The following is a 19,681-nucleotide window of genomic DNA, read 5'->3' as shown; positions in this document are numbered from 1 at the left end:
CCATACCTCCTGGCCTATCCACTTGCTACCATTGCCTCCTTCAAGGCATAGTCCAGTTTATACTCACTTTTCATTAAGTCATAGATTCATTCCAGCAAAGCTCTAAAACATCTCTGACCTGCTATGATGCTAATGTACATAAAATTCACATTACAGGCAGGCTCCATTATTGAGGCCTTCTTTTTTTTTTTTTTTTTTTTTTTTTTTTTTGAGACAGAGTCTCATTCTGTCATCCGGGCTGGAGTGCAGTGGTGCAATCTCGGCTCTCTGCAGTTTCTGCCTCCTGGGTTCAAGCAATTCTCTTGCCTCAGCCTCCCAAGTAGCTGGGATTACAGGCGCCTGCCACTACACCCAGCTAATGTTTTGTATTTTTAGTAGAGATGGGGTTTCACCATGTTGGCCAGGCTGGTCTGAAACTCCTGACCTCCTGATTCAGTCACCTCAGCAGCCCAAAGTGCTGGGATTACAGGCGTTAGCCACTGTGCCCGGCCTGGGGTCTTCAATAGAGGCTGTCCCTTGGCTTTGCAGGCCCTCTACCATGTTAGTTCTCCAGTTTGGCTGGTGCCACCATGTCTTACCTCACTAGATCCTGGGGTGTTTTTTTTTCATTCCTGGACCTTGGATTTTTAGTTCATCTTTGAGAGACTGCACATTCAGTTACCTCTAAGTTAAAAATGGTAACGGATATTCTATATCCACTTTCAAAGCTTTTTTCAACCCCACTTCCTATCCAGTCTGATATCCTTTTCAGACTTTCTGTGGCTCCCAAGATGGGTTCCATAGCCTCCTCTCTGCTCCCACAGCCTGCTGTGTATGTCCACACCCTAGGGCTGACCACACACACCCTTGCTAGGCTGGCTCCCAACTAGAATGGAAACTCCTCAAGGGCAGGGAGAGTGCCATAGCATCCGCATGCCTGGCACAGTGCCTAGCACATAGATGGTACTCAAGAAATAATATGGAACAAACAAATGGATGAATGTCATTCACCTTTGGAAATGACAGATTTGAAACTGTCCCTATAAACTTTATAACATTTATCAGGGAAGCAAAGAGGGGGGAAAACAAAAATAAAGCAAGCTTGCAACACACTCAGCATCCATCACTAGGTCAGCTTGCTCTCCGACCCCTTCCTCATAGCTATTTGCCTATTGTCTTAGAATCATGTAGACTCTAAGATTATAGTTCGCTTTAAATGCTCCACAGATAACAGCTTGAACATCACAAAATGTTAAGTTTTCCCTTTGAGACATTCTTTCAGGTCCTGCATATCAGCAAAACTACTGACACCAGCTGATCTGAAGAGGACCCCACGAGAAGCTCCCTCACCAAGGAATGCAGTTTCCACATCCTGATGATTTCATCCCTCTTACCCCAGCCACTCAATGACCCCAATTTTCTAACCCCTCGCTCTCCCTAATCCTCTTAAAAACCTCAGCGCAGAACTCCTCGGGGGAGATGAATCTGAGTCTCCTTCCATCCCCTCACTTGGTGCCCTGAGATCATTAAGCTCTTCCTCTGCCACAAATCCTGCTGTCTCAGTGTACTTGGACTGTTACTGTGCAGTGGGCACATGAACCTGTTAGTCCTATAACAGAATAGTATTATGAGAGCAAGAGTAGCTAATGAGGCACTCTACATAATAAGACAGTGCCAATGGAGAGTGGAGAAACTCTCTGATTGCTTATCAAAATTATTTTTTCCTTAAACTAAGGCTCAGCAATTGGGACATGCAACACAGAAGTCATATTTTATACCAATTGACCTTAGACGTACTGACGGTTTTTAAATAGTAGGTCTATTTTGGCCAATGATTGAGTTCCACCATTGTAGCTCTGCTGTTTGAATTTTACAATTTCTTCTTTGTAACATCTGCTGTTTCTTCTCTCCTTCTATCCTGTCACAGCCATCTAAAAACATTTATCCATAAATGAAAAGTGCCTTAGATTATGGTGTACAGTGCCTTCCCAAGCTGCTTATTTTCTTATATCTCTCCCACATAACTAACCAACCTGGGTCAGACAGCTTTCCTGTATAAATTTCCATGAGAACAAGAGTCCAGGACACTGTTAATTCTTCCTTACCACAGTAAGGTATAAAATGTCAGGTGTTCCTCCAGGTCAGTTATTCTTTTTTGTGTGCGTGCATTTTCTTACTATTTTTTTTATTATACTTTAAGTTCTAGGGTACGTGTGCACAACATGCACAGTTATTCTTTAAGACATTATGAACTTATACAGAGCACCATATTTTTCTCACAATATCAACATAATATAAATTTTGGCTTTTTTAAGTGAAGAAGACTCCATTTTCTATCTGGATATATCCTTGCATACAAATTCCTTGCAAATTATTTTTCAGATTCCAAGGATCATTAATTTAATTGAATCTGCTTCTAATTTTTAATTAAATCTGCATTTCTCCCAGTAACCTTTGGAAAGAGATAGAAGCCACATTACCATATTGAAAATAATAGGATCACAGAGCAAAAGAGACATGAAGGAGAAGTACAAAATCACAAGGCAGGTTTTCATATAAATTTATTTTTGTACCAAAAAATTAACATTCAAAGGCAATGTTTTTATTGTACAGTATAAGATAACATTTACTAAATTAAAATTGGACTTTTTTGTTGATAAACCACTAATAACTTTTCTATTTTGAAAAAACAAAAAATGTACAATTTGCGGCACTTGTGGAAAAACACCTGTTCAACAATTATATAAATACTCTTGACAGATTTCAGTGGCCCATTATGTATCCTTTTTGGCAATGTCAGCTTTCTAAAGTCAATTAGTTTCTAAATTTGAAAGGCACCTGGTGGCCAACATCCTGCTTATTATTCAAGGCACCCATTTTAATTTTTTTGCACAGGCTTGACAAGTCTGAAAAATCTATTAACTTAAAAAGAATGAAGAAATATACTGCATTTGATATTAGGAAACAACATTTTTTTCCCCTCCTTAGCTGCAAGTTTTCCCCAGGGAATTTACAAAGTGCACCAGTTAAATATGTCTGTACATTTAAAACATTAAATATGTCAACAGCAAGACATTTTTAAATATTTTGAATCAAATACTATAGCACAAATATAATTTACAATACTTTGCAAAGAAAACATTACATCTGAAATATAACTTTAGATATTATATAAAAATACATATATTTTCTCTCCTCATTAGAAAAAGTATTTTTTGCAGGTTCCAGCATGATGTAACAATTCAAAAGAATTTACCCCTTCAGATGATCCTTCATTTGCGCTAGATGACACCCTCTCCACTTCAGCTGCGAAGAGGCACATGACCAGGGACTAACCCCTCCCATAGCCCACATGCAGTTTCTCATAAGGTCAACCCATAATTGCTCCAATCTGGTTTAATTCTAGGAATTCATTACAAAATTTAAAAACCATTGTGTAACACACCATGAGTCTAACATCTCCCACTGGCTGTAAATACGTGTGTTCTCTACAAGGTCAAAAGCATGGATACTGAGTCTTGTACCGTTGGGGCCATGCCTCTTAGTAGTCTCACATCACCTATATACATCTTTCTTGGCTTGTTTTAAAAAATGTTTCCAAACATCCAGGAAATACATAACACTCCAAAAACTGGGGCTCAATCTATATCTCGAACTTTAAAAGCCCCAAAGTATGTTGCATCCTGATCCGGATCCAGTAGGGAGGGGTTGGAGACCTCGATGCTGATTTCCTCTCCAGACCGTAACTTAAAAAATCCACCAACGTTTATGGAATAAAAATGGAATTCAGAATTCCCTGACCAATACTTGGTGCTTCCTCCTTTCATCAGGGTATGAGAACTTGGGATTTTGATGCTGGTTTTAGTGACGTACACCATTAGTTGAAGATATTCTGTAGCTAGGTCTCCTGAAGTTTCATGATGTCGAAAGCAAATGTTGGCATACAGGTAATAAAAGCCATCCTGATTAACTATTAGTTTTCCATTGCTAAAAGTCATGTTGGAGATCTTGGCCCAACCCCGATCATGGTACCAAGAGGACAGACTCACTTTATGGGAACCTGTGGAGAAGAGAGGCATATGATTTGAAAGTCAGTCCTTAAATGAGAAGGACGTCTTCACAATTCTATGAGGTTAGGGAGAAAAAATAGTATAGCAGTCATTATTTCAAAGGGAGAATAACTTATTGGGATTTCTTTTCTAGAAGGGGAGAATACATTCAGATGTACTTGGTGCGTTCCGTTAGGCACAGTAGAGGCTACGAAGACAAAAACTCATTTTTCCTGCCCTCAAGGCGCCTATAGTGCACCAGGGGTAAGTACGATATGTGTTCAGAGCAGAAGTAAGGCATGAGTAACAATAGGCAAGGTTCAGTAACTCCCATGGGAGCTCAAAGGACAGAGAGACAAGAACAACTTTCCACCCAGAAGGGTAAAGAATGCCTTTGTGGAGTTGCTGCTAAGCCTGAGAACTTAAGAGAAATGGGATTCAGCCACACAGACAGGAGCAGAAAGGTCATTCCAGGTTGAAGGAAGAGATTAGCCAAAGGCAACTGAGACAGGAAAGCAAGAAACTAGGATAGGAAGACAATTTCCACATGTCACAAGTCTCAACCTTCTCTTTTAACTCATGAAGAGGGAAAGTAGGAGATGAAAAACTGGGTCACAGTAACTTTGGCTGAAAGGTCAGACGCCTAAACTCAATTCTCATAATCTATTTTCTTCACCTCCAGTAGCCCAAATGTCTCCCACCTCAGCTTGCACAACTGACAAGCTAACTCCAGAGAAGCTCAGAAAGAACATATTGTTAGCATTGCACACCCTAGCTTAACAACTTCACACAATCCTTCTGACCAAAGGTCTGTAAAGCTTCTCCTGACTGACCAGAATTCTCATTTAGCCCTACTCACCCCTGAAATGAGGTGACACCTGGTCCTCTTGCTACAGCTTCTGAGCAGTAAAAATTTCTAAAGAACCTTCTAAACCAGCAGTGTGTCCAGTCCTTTTCATATTTCAGGTCCTTGGTGTATTTTCCTGGGTCATTAAAAATTGGCAATACCTCTATGATAAACCCAATTAATCAAAGATTTGTATTGATGTGGACACTATTGTTCAACTGGAAAAGCTGGTAACTAATGGTGGGAAAGTTGTAATACTGTGGAAAGTACAAAAATACATTTTTCTTCCAGAGGATTTTGTAAATACTTATACTAAACTAAGGTGGTCAGCAGTTTGAAATTAGCAAAACAAAGCAGAGTTGAATCTCAGACTGGAGTTGAGAGAGTTCCTGCAGCCACAAGAAGTTCACTGCTGCCTGTTACACCCACCCACAACTTAGGTCAGGCCCTGAGATGCTGAGGGAGATAAATTAGCCCAGAGATGAAGACTTATAGTGGATTCCAGAGATCTATCAAAACTGACAACTCTCTGGTTAGAGTGAATCCTTATGAGAGCCTCATCGAGAAAGAAACACATGACTGGGCACGGTGGCTCACGCCTGTAATCCCAGCACTTTGGGAGGCCGAGGTGGGTAGATCATGAGGTCGGGAGTTCGAGACCAGCCTGGTCAACATGGTGAAACCCCATCTCTACTAAAAATACAAAAAATTAGCTGGGTGTGGTGGCAGGCGCCTGTAATCCCAGCTACTCAGGAGACTGAGGCAGGAGAATTACTTGAATCCAGGAGTTGGAGGTTGCAGTGAGCCAAGATCGCGCTACGGCACTCCAGCCTGGGAGACAGAGCAAGACTCTGTCTCAAAAAACAAACAAACAAAACAAACAAAAAAAAAGGAAACACACACTAGTTACCTTCCCAGCCTAGTCTGGTTTGGGGGACCTTGAACATCTACATCCTTCTCTAGAGGCCCACAAGATAGAGAATGTTCTACAATTTTATCTCTAAAGAACTGGGAGCCTGGGATATGATCTGGGAGCCTCAAAACTAGGCTGTAGAAACCAAACAGGCAGTTCTTTCAACCACTTGGGAGAAAAACTGCAGCAAGGGCCATCCAACGGTGGGGCAACCCATCATGAGAAGAACAAGAATTCAATGGTTCCAATCCCTCTGTCCAGAAACAGGATATTTCCTGAACTCCACAACCTATCTGCAGTGGGGTCATCACAGGCCCTCTTGCCTCCTGGGCTCACCACCTTCTTTTTCATTGGAGGTCTTATTTCAGGTCATCCCAGATTAAAGCACCCCAGATATAAATACCATCATCTGGTCCCAAGTGAGTGAGCATGATCATCACACCTTCATGAACACTAGTAAAAGCAATTCCTCTAATCCATTGACAAAACCCATGAAATTCAAGATGCTTCCCATCTCAAGTTATCCCATGCTGCCTTCATTCTTATCCCACTCTTGCAGTCAATTCGTTGTTCAATCAATGATTTTTCTTTTAGTTATCTCTTAACAGAAGAGAAGTCTACCCTCTCAATGGGATGGATCAGCTGGCGTTAGAGCAAGATATGGCCTAGGAAGGCAAGGAAAGAATATGAAATAGAGAGGCAGGAGAAGAGAGGAACCTTGACCGATTACCATTCCCATTGTTAGGTAAGTCATGTGGAAGAAGTGCCCTTATTTCCTACTAAACATCTCTCTATTTTTGTGCATTGACTTACTCATACATTCACTGGTTCATGCTTTTGATCAGTCACACAATATCTACGTGGTGTTTTTAGGAACAGTCAGTCTGCCCGTAATTAAGAATTATATCAACCAACTGTGCCTTAATGGCACTCACCACTAATAGTAGAGAAAATAGAAAATGAGCATATAAAATATGCATTTTCACTTCTGCATGTTGCATAGCACATGGCTGACATTCGGTTACAAGCAACTGCCAAGAGACAGCTACAGAAATTCATGGCAAGCAGGAGAGCTCAGCTCAGGAAGGGGACAGAGAAGCCAGAGGACAGTGGGGCCTTGGGTCAGACTTGGATGGGCTGAGAAAAGGGAGGGTATTGTCAGTGAGGGAAACTGAGCAAAGAATGGAATATGCATGGCACGTATGGGGGAAAAGGAGGAGAGCCAGTCAGTGTGAAGAGAGGACTCAGAAGCAGATAATACCAGGCAAAAACATGAGAAAAATATGCAGTGATCACACGGCAGGCCTCACATGGAAACCTGGATTTTCATCACTGAGGCACACTGACAACCCCTGACCCCAGCCTGCCAGCTTTCCCAGCCTCCCCTGCCCTACACTTCAGTCCCTGCTGCTAAGTACCGCAGAAGAGGTCTCTGCAAATATTTAGCCTGAGTATCCTCCTAAAGAAAGCCATGTATTCTGACCTCACTAAATACTTCCCAACGCATTTCATCTAAGATATTTTGAAAATGCAAGTGGTATCAGTCCATATAAGGCAGATTCTGATTTTACTTGTGTAAATAAGTATAAAACAGAGCCCCAAAATGAACATGCAAATTTAAAGCCACTTCCTCTGAAACCTCCAGTACTGGCCAAAACTGGGTAATAAATGGACTCAAGGAGTTGTGGGCCCAGCCAGAGCCACAAATTCTATTTTCTTAAACAGAAGTATACACTAACTCATCTCACTCAGTCACAAACTCAATAACTGTCAGAAAATAACCAGGAGTTCTGCCTTGTGTTTTTGGCAATGATTTGATGCTAGGTGCCTGCAGAGAGAGTTTTATAACTAAAACATGCTTGCTATTGCCAAACAGACTTTGGCAAACGGTCTAATGCAATATTTATCATATGCCATTTAAAGTGAACTGAAAAGATAAATGTAGGGAACATTAATAGCACACACAGCTGATGCATTAGTATTAATTTGATTGCCTTTGCTAACATGCAAAATAGTTTTCCACTCAGAGAAATTAATACAGATGCATCCATATTTATTTGATTGCCTTTGCTAACATGCAAAACAGTTTTCCACTCAGAGAAAATTAGTGTAGCTCCACCACAAGACATGCATAGACACACAGTGAGACAAATTATTTATGAAGCAAGTGTCTGGGACAGGAGAGGTCATTTGGAAAATCCTCTAAAAGCCAAAGAACTGGTTTCTCCCTTTCTGTGTCTTCGGTCAGGAAAAATCCCCCCCTTGTCCATGCCGTAATAAAGTTTTCCAAATAACTTAGCAAAACTTGAACTTTCTTTCTTTAACTCCGAGAAAAACTTGCCTTAAGTTATTTGTAGGAAAAAGGTGTAATATGTATAATTATTTAATTGAACTCAAAAATAACAAATCACACTTCCAAGTGCTTACTATGGCCGTTCTTCCACACAAGAATGTTAGCAGTCTACCTCATTTCATCTTCATAGCTACACCTTGAGGCAGATGCTATCAACATCCCCATTTTAGACATGATGAAGCTGAAGCATATGTGATTGCAATAAATTGTACAAGGTCACAGAGCCAGGACAATGGAGCCTCAAACCCAGGCAGTCAGATTTTAGCACCCCTGTTATTAGACGCCACATGAATCTACTTCTCACAGGAAAAGAGAAACATAAGGGCTTTGAATTCTTTCCCTCTGGCCAAGCCAACTGACCACAAGTACCTTGTGGCCTGCTTATGTGATAATAGAGAGCATGGAAAGCACGGACTTAGCAATCAACGGGACGGGAATGCTACTTCTAATCCTACCATCATCATGACTGGGAACAAATGACAACCTATGTATCATTCAGTTTCCCTGTCTGCAAAATTTGCGTGATAATCCCTACCTTGCAGGATTGCAGTAAGGATGAGAGGTAATGAGGAAGGGGAAAACACCTGATTGACAGGTGGAAGAGTTCATCGGGTAGTCACAGACTCAGCCATCTCCAGTAGAGTGCCAGGGAGGACACCTGAAGATCCCCCTTTAAGATCTTCAAGTGTTCCGTTAGTGGCATGATGATAACAAGAATGTTCAATTGTCACTGTATCATAAAGTTCTGTTATCTTTTTGATAGCTATCTAGCCCATGGTGAAGTAACCAGTGGGGGTTGTATGATGGAATAACTGGTGTATTAGAGTAGCTGTAGGCAGAGAGCTCCGGGTTTCTTCATTTTCAAGATAATCAGGTCTCTAGTCCATCAAGCTAAGCATTTACTCAGAGAAAATGATAAGCCCTTGGAGAAGGGGGAGGAGATCTCATTTTCTAGAGGGTTACTGTCTCTTAAAGATATTAACGGGGGTCTAAAGTGTCCTCCCTGGACCTCTGCAGGAGATAGCTGAGTATGTGACTACCTGATGAATTCATTCACCTCCGAGGTCAGCAGCAGGGCTGTGTCAACTTTAGCTTGGGAAAGTACAGATGAGCATAACAAAGGATTGTCCTTCCAGGTTACAGGCTTTCAGCTGACAGTCATTTAAAATAAGCATCCATTCTGATGATCTGAAAATGAATAGGGTGATGATGTCCATTCTGACATTTTTGAGAATCACAGTTTCCAGGATGTGAATCATCACCTGAGGATGAATGGTCTTTCCTTTGGCTTTGAAGTAAGGGCTCTCAAAAATTCAGTGACAGACTAAAAATAGGTTTCAGTATTGAAATGGGCTGATAAATGACTCTTAAAATATTTTTCAGGCTGGATGCAGATGGAGCTTACCAGATGGGATGTCGGTGGCATTAATAGTGAGATGAGCAAAAGGCTGAGCTTCAAGCTTGCTCCTCTTGGCCAGATCTAACCATGAGCCATCCACCATCGCTGGAGATGAGAGAAACCATATTATTATAGCCAAAATAGTAGTGACCCTGTGGGATTTCATACAGATGTATGGATCCATGCTTACCTTTCTCTGCTCTGATGTGCTGTGATCCAACGATATGTTGTAATTCCTGAAATAAAAAGGAAAAATAATTTTATTTATAAAATCATTCTTTCTGTAAAGTAATAAGAATTCAGGGCTGTTACATATGCAACAAATTAACCCTCTTTTCCTTCCAAAGGTGCCATAATAACATTGGCAGTGAAATTCCTATATGTATTAGGTGGCTATCAATGGAAGTTCACCCCAAAGAATTGGTGTTGACGTGTTTGAGACCATACCCAACTTCAAACAAAATACTTTGGACGGTAAGAGGAAGTAAAAGACGATGTAGATTATAAACCATGGCATAATTGAACATAATTAAAAATCTGTAGCAGGTACACAAATGGAGATGAAGTTAACTAGGAAAATAACAATTACACAGAATATATGACCCTCTTAAATGTTCTGGAAGGCTCTTTTTATGTCTATTTCATTAGTGAATTTCTGTTATAATACTAAAGCTCAGCCCACAGGAAAGAGAATGATGCTTAGCTCCCAGTGGTTAATTTTTTACTTTAAAGTTACGGTGTACTTAAAGCACTATATGGAAGTCTAAGAGCCTTTAGAGTACCAACAATTAACTTAAAATATGGCCACAAATAGAGGATTAGAAGCACAAGCCAGAAAAAAGAAAAAACATAAAGAGTATAGGTAATTGCATATCTCAATCTGAACCCTGAGAATAAAGGATGAAATAGGTAACCACATGCCCACCTGTATCCAGACATTAGCTGACACTAAAATGTGACATCTTAGGGCAAGAGTAAGGTGGAGGGGATGAAAGCTCAGACTTTCACCTTAGTTCAAGTTCCCGCATAAACGGAGGATATTAACAGCACCCCATCACAGGGTGCTTGTGAAGACTAAAGGAGATAATGTGTGTAGGCACTTAGCAGAGTGCCCGGTAAATTTAGATGTCTATTATATACCCATCATCCCAGCACTTTGGGAGGCTGGCACGGGCGGATCACTTGAGGTCAGGAGTTCGAGATCAGCTGGGCCAACACGGTGGAACCCCGTATCTACTAAAAATACAAAAATTAGCCAGGTGTGGTTGTGGGTGCCTATAATCCCAGCTACTCAAGAGGCTGAGGCAGGGGAATCGCTTGAACCGGGAGGTTGCCAGGGAGGTTGTAGTGAGCTGAGATCGCACCACTGTAATCCAGCCTGGGTGACAGAGTTAGACTCCATCTCAAAACAAAAACAAAAACAAAAAACAAAAGAGATATCTATTATAAGGATACTGAAAAAAAACCACTCCGGAGAGATTCCTAATTTCCCCTGTTACTGGAATAACTATTCATGCTAACCATTCTCCCCACGGTGTTTGAAAGATAGGCCATGCAGCTTAAGTTCTTTAAGTGTCTAGAGAGGAGGGCTTTGAGATAGACAGATAGATAGATGATAGATAGATAGATAGATAGATAGATAGATAGATAGATAGATAGATAGATGATAGATAGATGATGATAGATAGATAGATAGATAGATAGATAGATAGATAGATAGATAGATAGATGATAGATAGATAGATGATAGATAGATAGATAGATAGAGGCAATAACATAATTTCAACTGTTATTAGCTGGAAGGATTCTGGAGATAACATTTATTCTTCTTTCTGCTTCCAAACTTCTGAGAGAGAGATAAGAATCTACGTTGTTTTTAATGACCGTTGGAGGAGATAGCACAGCTGTCTTCACTGACTTGTTCTGAAGTTCTAGTCACAGTGTGGCTGACTCTTAGAAAGAAACCCTAGGATTCACTCAAAGCCACTTTCTGCTGTTGCCTAGACCCAGGGAACTACACTGCACAGCTCTGGGAGTGCCGTGTGCAGGGCGGGTATTTAGGCACATGGTAGCCCCTTTTGGGTTGAGTGGCCCTTCCCAGGCCTCGTTTTCTTCCCCACTCACGTCAACCTCCAGTTTTCCAAGATTTCCTCAAGACCTCCGGGTTCTCAATGGTGCCTAATTTCTGGAATTTCCTAGTTTTGTCTCCCCTGCCTTCACAACAGACTTATAGATAACACAGTGCATCTTTTTCTTTCTTTCTTTCTGCAGGTTTTTATTTTCTCCCTTAAGGCTATAGGAAAATTTCATTATTAAGCTGCTCATGGCGCTCTACTACCTGCTGCAAATGTGAGTGTAACTGTGCGGTCTTTCTCACATCAGCAGTTTCCCAGCCATTGGGCCCCTTATCCTTCAAATGCTACTGCTTGTTTAGTTGGCTTTTGGGCATTTTTCTTGCTGCAGCAGGTGCCAAGTGCTGCGGAAGTGTGGGAGTGTGTGGAGGGGTCTGACATGTAACAGGGACATGCCTTGATAGCAGTTTCTTCTTTCCCAGTTCTTGTCAGGCAGGTGGATGGGTGGCCTTAGGGAACAGACCTTCCTCTGTTCATCTCTTCTTCACTTTGGTGCCAGCAAAGCTGGATATGCAGTGTATCTCTAAACATTGTGTATATCTTTATATGGTTATATATACACAGTATATCTTTACTTGATTACTGGCTCTTAAAAGATTGGAAGAGGAACCTTAGTGACAGAGTAATTCTGAGACTGAACGCTACCCCTCATTTTCCCTCTAGCTCTGATCTGCCTTTCCATCAGAGGAGAGATGGGGAAGGGGAGAAGGAAGCAGAACTAAGTCTAGCATATACCTACAAATGCCTGTTTTGTGATTTTCTATACAAACACACTTATAATCAAAGCCAGGCCAGGCATGATGGCTCATGCTTGTAATCCTAGTACTTTAAGAGGTCAAGGTGGGAGGATCACTTGAGCCTAGGAGTTTGAGACCAGCTTGGGCAACATACGGAGACCTCATCTCTATAAAAATTAATTTTTTAAAATTAGCTGGGTGTGGCGACATCCACCTGTGCTCTTCAGGAGGCTGAGGCAGGAGGATTGCTTGAGCCCAGGAGGTAGAGGCTGAAGTGAGCTGTGACATGCCACTGCACTCCAGCCTAGGTGACAGAGCAAGACCCAGTCTAAAAAAAAGAAAAGAAAAGAAAGAAAAAGAAAAACAAGAAAAGTGCCTTTGTCCTAGCTCAGTGGTCCTCAAACTTGAGCATGTATGCATTGCACCACCACCTCCTGGAGGGCGTGTTAAAACAGGCTGCTGGGACCAGCCCCAGAGTTTCTGATCCAGTAGATTTGGGGTGGGGCCTGAGAATTTGCATTCAGCACCAGTGAGCTGGTGTTGCTGGCCTGGGGCCTCATCTGAGAATGACAATCCCTTTCACATCCTCAAAGATTCACAGAGGCACAGACTGGAGATTTTCTGGGAGCTTGATATCCAGGCCAAAGAAGCAGCAGACTCAAGCCACTGATGCAAGGGACAGGGAAAGTTTGTCCTCTTCTACCCGGGAATGAACTATGAACTTTTCTTTCCCATTTAATCAGAAACTTCTAGGTCAGAGTTGCTACGGACCCATTTTGTTTCAAGAAAATTCAGTAACCAGCAGCACCTCTCAGATGCACTTTCAATGTCTGCTTTAAAAAAAAAAAAAAAAAAAAAAGAACAAAAGGCTTCATGACCCAGGATGAATTAAAACTCTAGCTAGAGACCCAAGAGGTAATGCTGCTCTCATTTTATACCTTTTGGGTGTTGAAGGATTGCAATTCCCCTCAGAAACCTTATAGGTAAGTTTCAGAGTCAAAAAGAGAGCGCATGACGTGTCTATAACCTCAAGGTACAAAGAAAGTATTCCCAATATCTGTATCTGCACCCCAGCTTTTTGAGCTCTAAAACCATTGTTATTTATGTGCACAGATATCAATCATAAAAATAACATTCTTCTAAGACTAGACTTTTAGGGTGTCTTCTGGCCTTGAGATTGTAACTGAAGTTTTGTAGGCAGTACTTGATGCATTCCAGTGAGGGACCTGGCTGCGCAGCAGAGACACCTAGGCAGTTTAGAAGATACCCATACCCTGACCCCAACCTCAGCCAGGATAATGAACCCAATTAGTCTGATAGTGACTGGGTAGTTTTTTAAAGATGCTCCCAGATGATAAGAATATGTAGCAGGTATTGAGAAGCATTGTTACTAATTAAGTGTTCCCATGAATAGTTGTTTGGTGACATCTCAATTTAGTTAAGGGTTTACTATAGTCTCATGACTTGCATATATATTCCACGTATTGAAAATTTAATAACCTCTTACATTTGTAGACAGCAAAGTATTTTCCCTGTTACCATATTTGATTTTTGTTAGAATCAGAGCCTGGAAAACTATAACTACTACTAACCTCATTTTTCAGACTGAGAAATGGAGGCAGAGAGAGAATAAGGCTTCACCTAATAAAGCTGAGACTTGAACTTTGGTCTCTGGATCTGTATGCCCATATCCTTTTACAAGCCATCATCATAAAATACACTCCTGAAAGCTGGGACAAAATACCACTAGCCCACCCAGGAATCCTTAGCGTGACTCCTTCCCTGAAGCAGTAACTCTGAAAAGGTGGCTCCCCTTGACTGCCATCTGGCTGCTGGGGATCCTGGGATCTGACAAGAAGGAGCCGGGACATCAGAAAATATGATCTCAGAATTCCCAGGGGCTTCAGCAAACAACTGGCTGAGAACTGGCCAACCCATGTTTATGGCTTGGCTGATGAACCCCCAAGACTAAGACCTGCAGGACATGGATAAGGGACATTGCATCTCCAAACATGACCCTATCGGGTCCACTCCACAGAGCTGGAGCCATTCCATGTTGCCATCTTCTCAAAGATCAGAGACCTTGCTATGCACATGCCAAACACAGACCTTTTGATAGCCCCCTAATATTTTTCATTTTCAGGATTATAGGAGTCCTTCTGAAGACGAACCCAAACTTCACCCCAATTGACAATTCCATTTATTTTCTAAGCTTTGCATTTACATTTCTTTTCATCCACATTAGTCCTCTACATCTGTCAGATTAATTAGAGTGTTTTAAAATTTCTATAGTTCTTTATTCCAAAATCTTATCATTCAGACGGCACTGCCGGTTTCTTTGAATTCAGAAAGTTCTGATAATCTAATTTTGGGAAAATACTACAAAAGAATATCCGACTCCTTTCTTCTGAACAAATTATTCACATGAAAGAGATCTTTTAAAAAACGTATGTACGTTTTATCTTATTTTAAGCCAGCTGTAAATTAACAAAAACCAGTTAGTTAACACTCTGAATAAACATCCAACACAACCACATGTTACCTACGCCATCAGAATGCCTGTAGATTTGCGTAGAGAAGTGCAGGTAACTTCAACAAACCTCTCAGCGAACAGCCTGGAGCAGAAGCCAGAAACAGTTACCAGGCTGAGGCAGCTGGGCAAAGGACGCCCCTATTTTCTTCTCTTGGCTAATGAGCACCCATGTCCAGCTTCCCAGGAGGATTTGTGATCTACCTTCTCAGGATACGGCATATTCATCATCTGTTACATGCTAGGATCATTAATAATAAGTTACCAAGAAAATTCACATGAATGAATAAACCCATTTATGGTCACGCTGTAACAAGTAGGCCTTGCAATGAATTTATGCATTTTTAGATAAGTAAATTATGATAGCTTCATTTAACCCTTCAAAACAAGACAAAAAAAGGAAACCGAACTACCAGAGAGCAACCAAAGAAATCTCTGCCCATTCAAGGATAAAAGAACTCTTCTGACATACTGCCACCTAGTGGACGCTGTCCAACATTGACAATCCTGACAACGCCGCAGTCAGCCTTTGCAGATTTGAAACCCCAACGTCTAAAAACAATAGAGATGAGGACATTTCACAATATTTTTTTTAAATCTTCTCATTGTGGTATTTTTCTATTTAGACTGCATTAACTTTTCATCTTTGCTGTCAGAGTACATTTAAACAGACAGGAAAACAACCAATGTGATTTTTTTTTTTTTAATTTCAACTTCTATTTAACTCATAAAAAAATGCTGGGATTACACAATTTCTTCTCCAGGAAACAAAGTACACAAAAGATCAATGTGATTGTGTAACTGTGGTCTCTAGTACTGCCTCTCCTGAACTCAACATCCAAGAAGTGCAATTCCCAGGAGCCTGGCTGTGCAGACTTTGTCTCTGGTCCATTGAGGCCAGCTTCCTTCAGATCTTTTAAACATCTTTTCAAACGTTTTAGGATATTTGCCAAACTTAAGGAGGAGGGAGATGTCTCAGAGCTAGCTCAATCTCAATAAACTAGGGCCACTTAGGAGAGATGGTACTGTGTAAGAATAAATATAAACACTTAGGAGTATTTTCAACTCCTTTAAGTAGTTATGGGAATTTTGCTTCAGGCAATTTAAACATTTACAGCAAAGGATACGCCCCTCTTTGTAAATTCAGCTGAATAACTGCCCCAAACAAGACTTTGATAACATTCCAATTCAGGAGAGAATGTTATTAAGTTGTTTTTAAGATTGTTTTACTACAGTGTTTTGTTTTTTTTTTCAACTTACAAAGTAATATAAATAGGCCTGGTGCAGTGGCTCACACCTGCAATCCCAGCACTTTGGGAGGCTGAGGCAAGTGGATCAACCTCAGGCCAGGAGTTCAAGACCAGCCTGGCCAATACAGCAAAACCTCGTCTCTACTAAAAATATTTTTAAAATTATCTGGGCATGGTGGCAGGTGCCAGTAATCCCAGGTACTCGGGAGGCTAAGGCATGAGATCGCTTGAGCCCGGGAGGCAGAGGTTGCAGTGAGCCGAGATCACACCACTGCACTCCAGCCTGGGCAACAGAGTGAGACTCCATCTCAAAAAAATAAATTAATAATAATAACAATAAATAGATTTCAGCTCCAACTGAGAACATTCTCAGCTGCAAAGATATTCTGAAAAGGTCAAGTTGCTGGAGTCTGGGCTTATCAGACTGAAAATCTCACCTGTGCATTGTGATGTGAATTGTGTGATCCATGTGGTACCTGTCAATCAGAGCACAGAAGAAGGAATTTTACAGCCAGATGCTTTGGAAATCACTGGCACCAGCTCATAGCTGGGGTCTCAGGTGGCTGCCTCCCTCTGCAATACCAGCAGCAGCTGCAGAGACATCTGGCTGGTTGAACAAGGATTTAACACCCCGTTTGCCAGATATAATACAGGGTTCATACACTTGTTAACATATGTAATGCATTCATTTTAACATCTTAATGATACCCTTCATGTAATTCTTCTCCAACCTAGTTACAAGAATAGTGCATTCATCAGCCGAGTTAGCACATGAATGCCACACATGGGTTATTTCTGAAAATGAATAGCCAGTTTCCAATTCCTGCAGAGAAGTCCTGCAGATTTCCACCTTGTAAATAGCTGGGAAATCCATTCCCTCCTCTCCAACCTGGGTACCACTGCCTTCCTTCAAGTTTTCATCATTTCTCATTAGGACTACCATAATAGCTTCCTACCTCCTCTTCCTGTCTCCTGCTCTCCTCAAAGTGATCCACTGAGGTTAGAGTGCATCCTAAAGTACATGTCCCTTCTTAAAATCCTCCGGGGGCTGCTTCCAGACTTCAGGTACAAGTCCACGTTCCTTACCAGGGCTTAGAAGGCCCTGCATAACTGGGCCTGTGTAATACTGTAATATAATAAGAAATATGCAATTCGTCTTCATCCCAGGTTCCTGGCACTGAGCTCCTAAAGCCTTTGGAATTTCCCACATGACAGGTGTCACAGAAGCATCCTTTGTTATTCATAATCAGCCCCTTCCAACCTTACCTGAGTTTATGCTAATGATGTGACCCTTGGAGAATGGGATCTGGTTTCCAGAGGGACCGGTCATGTGATTAGAAGATTGGATCTTTCAGTCCCAGCCTGTATTAGTCTGTTTTCACACTGCTATAAAGAACTGGCCAAGACTGGGTAATTTATAAATGAAAGAGGTTTAATTGGCTTACGGTTCCGCATGGCTGGGGAAGCCTCAGGAAACCTACAGTCTTGGTGGAAGGCAAAGGAGAAGCAGGCACCTTCATCACAGGGCGGCAGGACGGAGTGAGTGCAAGCAGGGGAAATGCCAGATGCTTATAAAACCATCAGATCTCATGAGACTCACTACCATGAGAACAGCATGGGGGAACCACCCCCCATGATCCAATTACCTCTACCTGGTCCCACCCTTGACACTTGAGGATTATGGGAATTACAATTGGAGGTAAGATTTGGGTGGAGACACAGAGCCAAACCATATCACACCCCTTGACTTCCTGACCTCCCGGTTGACATCAACCACCAATGGCCAATGATTTAATAAACTATGTCTTGTAATGAAGCCTCCATAAAAACTCTCAACAGTGGGCTTGAGCCAGGGTACCACTGCCTTCCTAGCAGGTGAACTAGCCAGGTGCTGAGGGAGTGGCATGCCCTGAGAGGCAAGGAGGCTCCACGACCCTCTCCATCCCCATATCTGGCCCTAAGCATCTCTTCCATTGGGTGGATCCTGATTGTATCCTTTATAATAAGCTGGTCATAGTAAGTCAAGTGCTTTCCTGAGTTCTGTGAGCCATTCAAGAATATTACCGAACCTGAGTAGGAGGTCATGGGAACCCCCGATTTGTAGCTGGTTGGTCAGAAATACAGGCAACAACCTGGCACTTGTGAATGGCATCTGAAGTGGGACAGTCTTGTGGGGCTGAGCCTTTAACCTGTTGGGGCTGTGTTACCTCCCAAGAGTTAGTGCCATAATTGAATTGCAGAACACCCAATTAGTGTCTGAAGAGTTGGAGAACTGCTTTGTGTGAGGGCAAATGCCACATATTTGGTGTCAGACAGGTTATGAGAGTACAGAGAAAAACATTAATTTTTCACTTAGTCTGGTTACCACTCCGAAATCCCCTAATATTCTTCCCCTGTACCCCCAAACCTTATCACCTGGAAGGATGCTCTGGGATGCCATAGGTTCCAGCCACATGAAATTACTCTTAGTTCCACCTGCAAGAACTCTGCCCTCCTGTACATGCAGACTTTTGCACACACTGCTCCCTTGGAAAGATGCCTTAGCCAGTGTTTCATCAACAGCTCATCCTTAATTGCAACGCTCTTATTTCCACGGCATTCTTGGCTAACAAGGCACAGAAAGAGTGGCCACCGGGTGTTGTGCAATAGCTAATGAGATAGGCTTTAGTATCGCTGCCCCAGCCTCTCACTTTCCTCCCTCCCCTAAAGCTCACACTGACCTTGCAATCCACAGGATCTGGGGGAACACATATATGCACCTGGATGGAGCTGGTGACCCCTGATTCCTTATGAAGAGCCCATAGTGCAAAAACACCCAAAGCGAAGAACTTTAAGAGCAGGATTCATTGAGTTCTCTGTTGCCTGAATACATGTTATAAAAGATCATGGTGGATTGCCCTTCTCAGCCTAGGTTCCTTAGAGCAGAGCCCTATAAGACACTAGGAAGGGAGAGGACAGGAGCACTGGGGGAGGTGAGAGGGCAGGTCCTCACCCTCCCCAGAGGAGAGGGGAAAAATCATGAGGTGGGCGAGGGGTCCAGTGGCCCAGCAGGCAGATAGGAGGAGAGAAGGCAGGTAGGGTATAGACCCCACTCATCCCGAAGGTAAAAGCCATCCTCACCTTAAATTTGTAACTTCACATTCTGATCCCTATAATTCTTTATTTTTAATATAAAAGTACTGACTAATCAAATTCTCCCAAAGCCAAACTCTTCTCAACATGAATTCTACACACTCCGCACCACCACCACCACTGCACTCAGCCTCCTAATTGCTCCAGCTCCTACTGAATCAGCGGCCACCATCCCATGCCCATCAGTGAAAATTCTCAGTGAAAAACTTTACCAAGATGTGAGTTGGCCTTCTCCCCAAACCCCAAATACAGTCACTGGTGGATCATTTCTTCCAAAAGAAGTCTGCTAATTGGAAGAGACTCGTTTTTGCAAACAGCTCATGTCCTCTACCTACCAAAGAGCTAAAGAATAGCGTGTAC

The 19,681-nt window shown here is 42.0% G+C and overlaps 1 protein-coding gene across 1 annotated transcript in view; it reads right to left on the bottom strand.

Annotated features, from left to right (window-relative positions):
* Positions 1 to 2,522: 2,522 nt before the first annotated feature.
* The window catches only part of TNFSF11 (TNF superfamily member 11), a 33,940-nt gene continuing 16,781 nt past the window's right edge, over positions 2,523 to 19,681 (bottom strand). The window contains exons 3-5 of the mRNA XM_034936645.2: positions 9,731 to 9,776; positions 9,547 to 9,645; positions 2,523 to 4,039 (exon numbers count right to left, since the gene is read on the bottom strand). Coding sequence (XP_034792536.1) covers positions 3,618 to 4,039; positions 9,547 to 9,645; positions 9,731 to 9,776 — 567 coding nt within the window. The 3' untranslated portion in view covers positions 2,523 to 3,617. The remainder of the gene's footprint in view (positions 4,040 to 9,546; positions 9,646 to 9,730; positions 9,777 to 19,681) is intronic.

Source organism: Pan paniscus, chromosome 14, assembly GCF_029289425.2.
Source record: "Pan paniscus chromosome 14, NHGRI_mPanPan1-v2.0_pri, whole genome shotgun sequence".
Lineage (NCBI taxonomy): Eukaryota > Metazoa > Chordata > Mammalia > Primates > Hominidae > Pan > Pan paniscus.
This window is presented reverse-complemented; position numbering and strand designations above follow the sequence as displayed.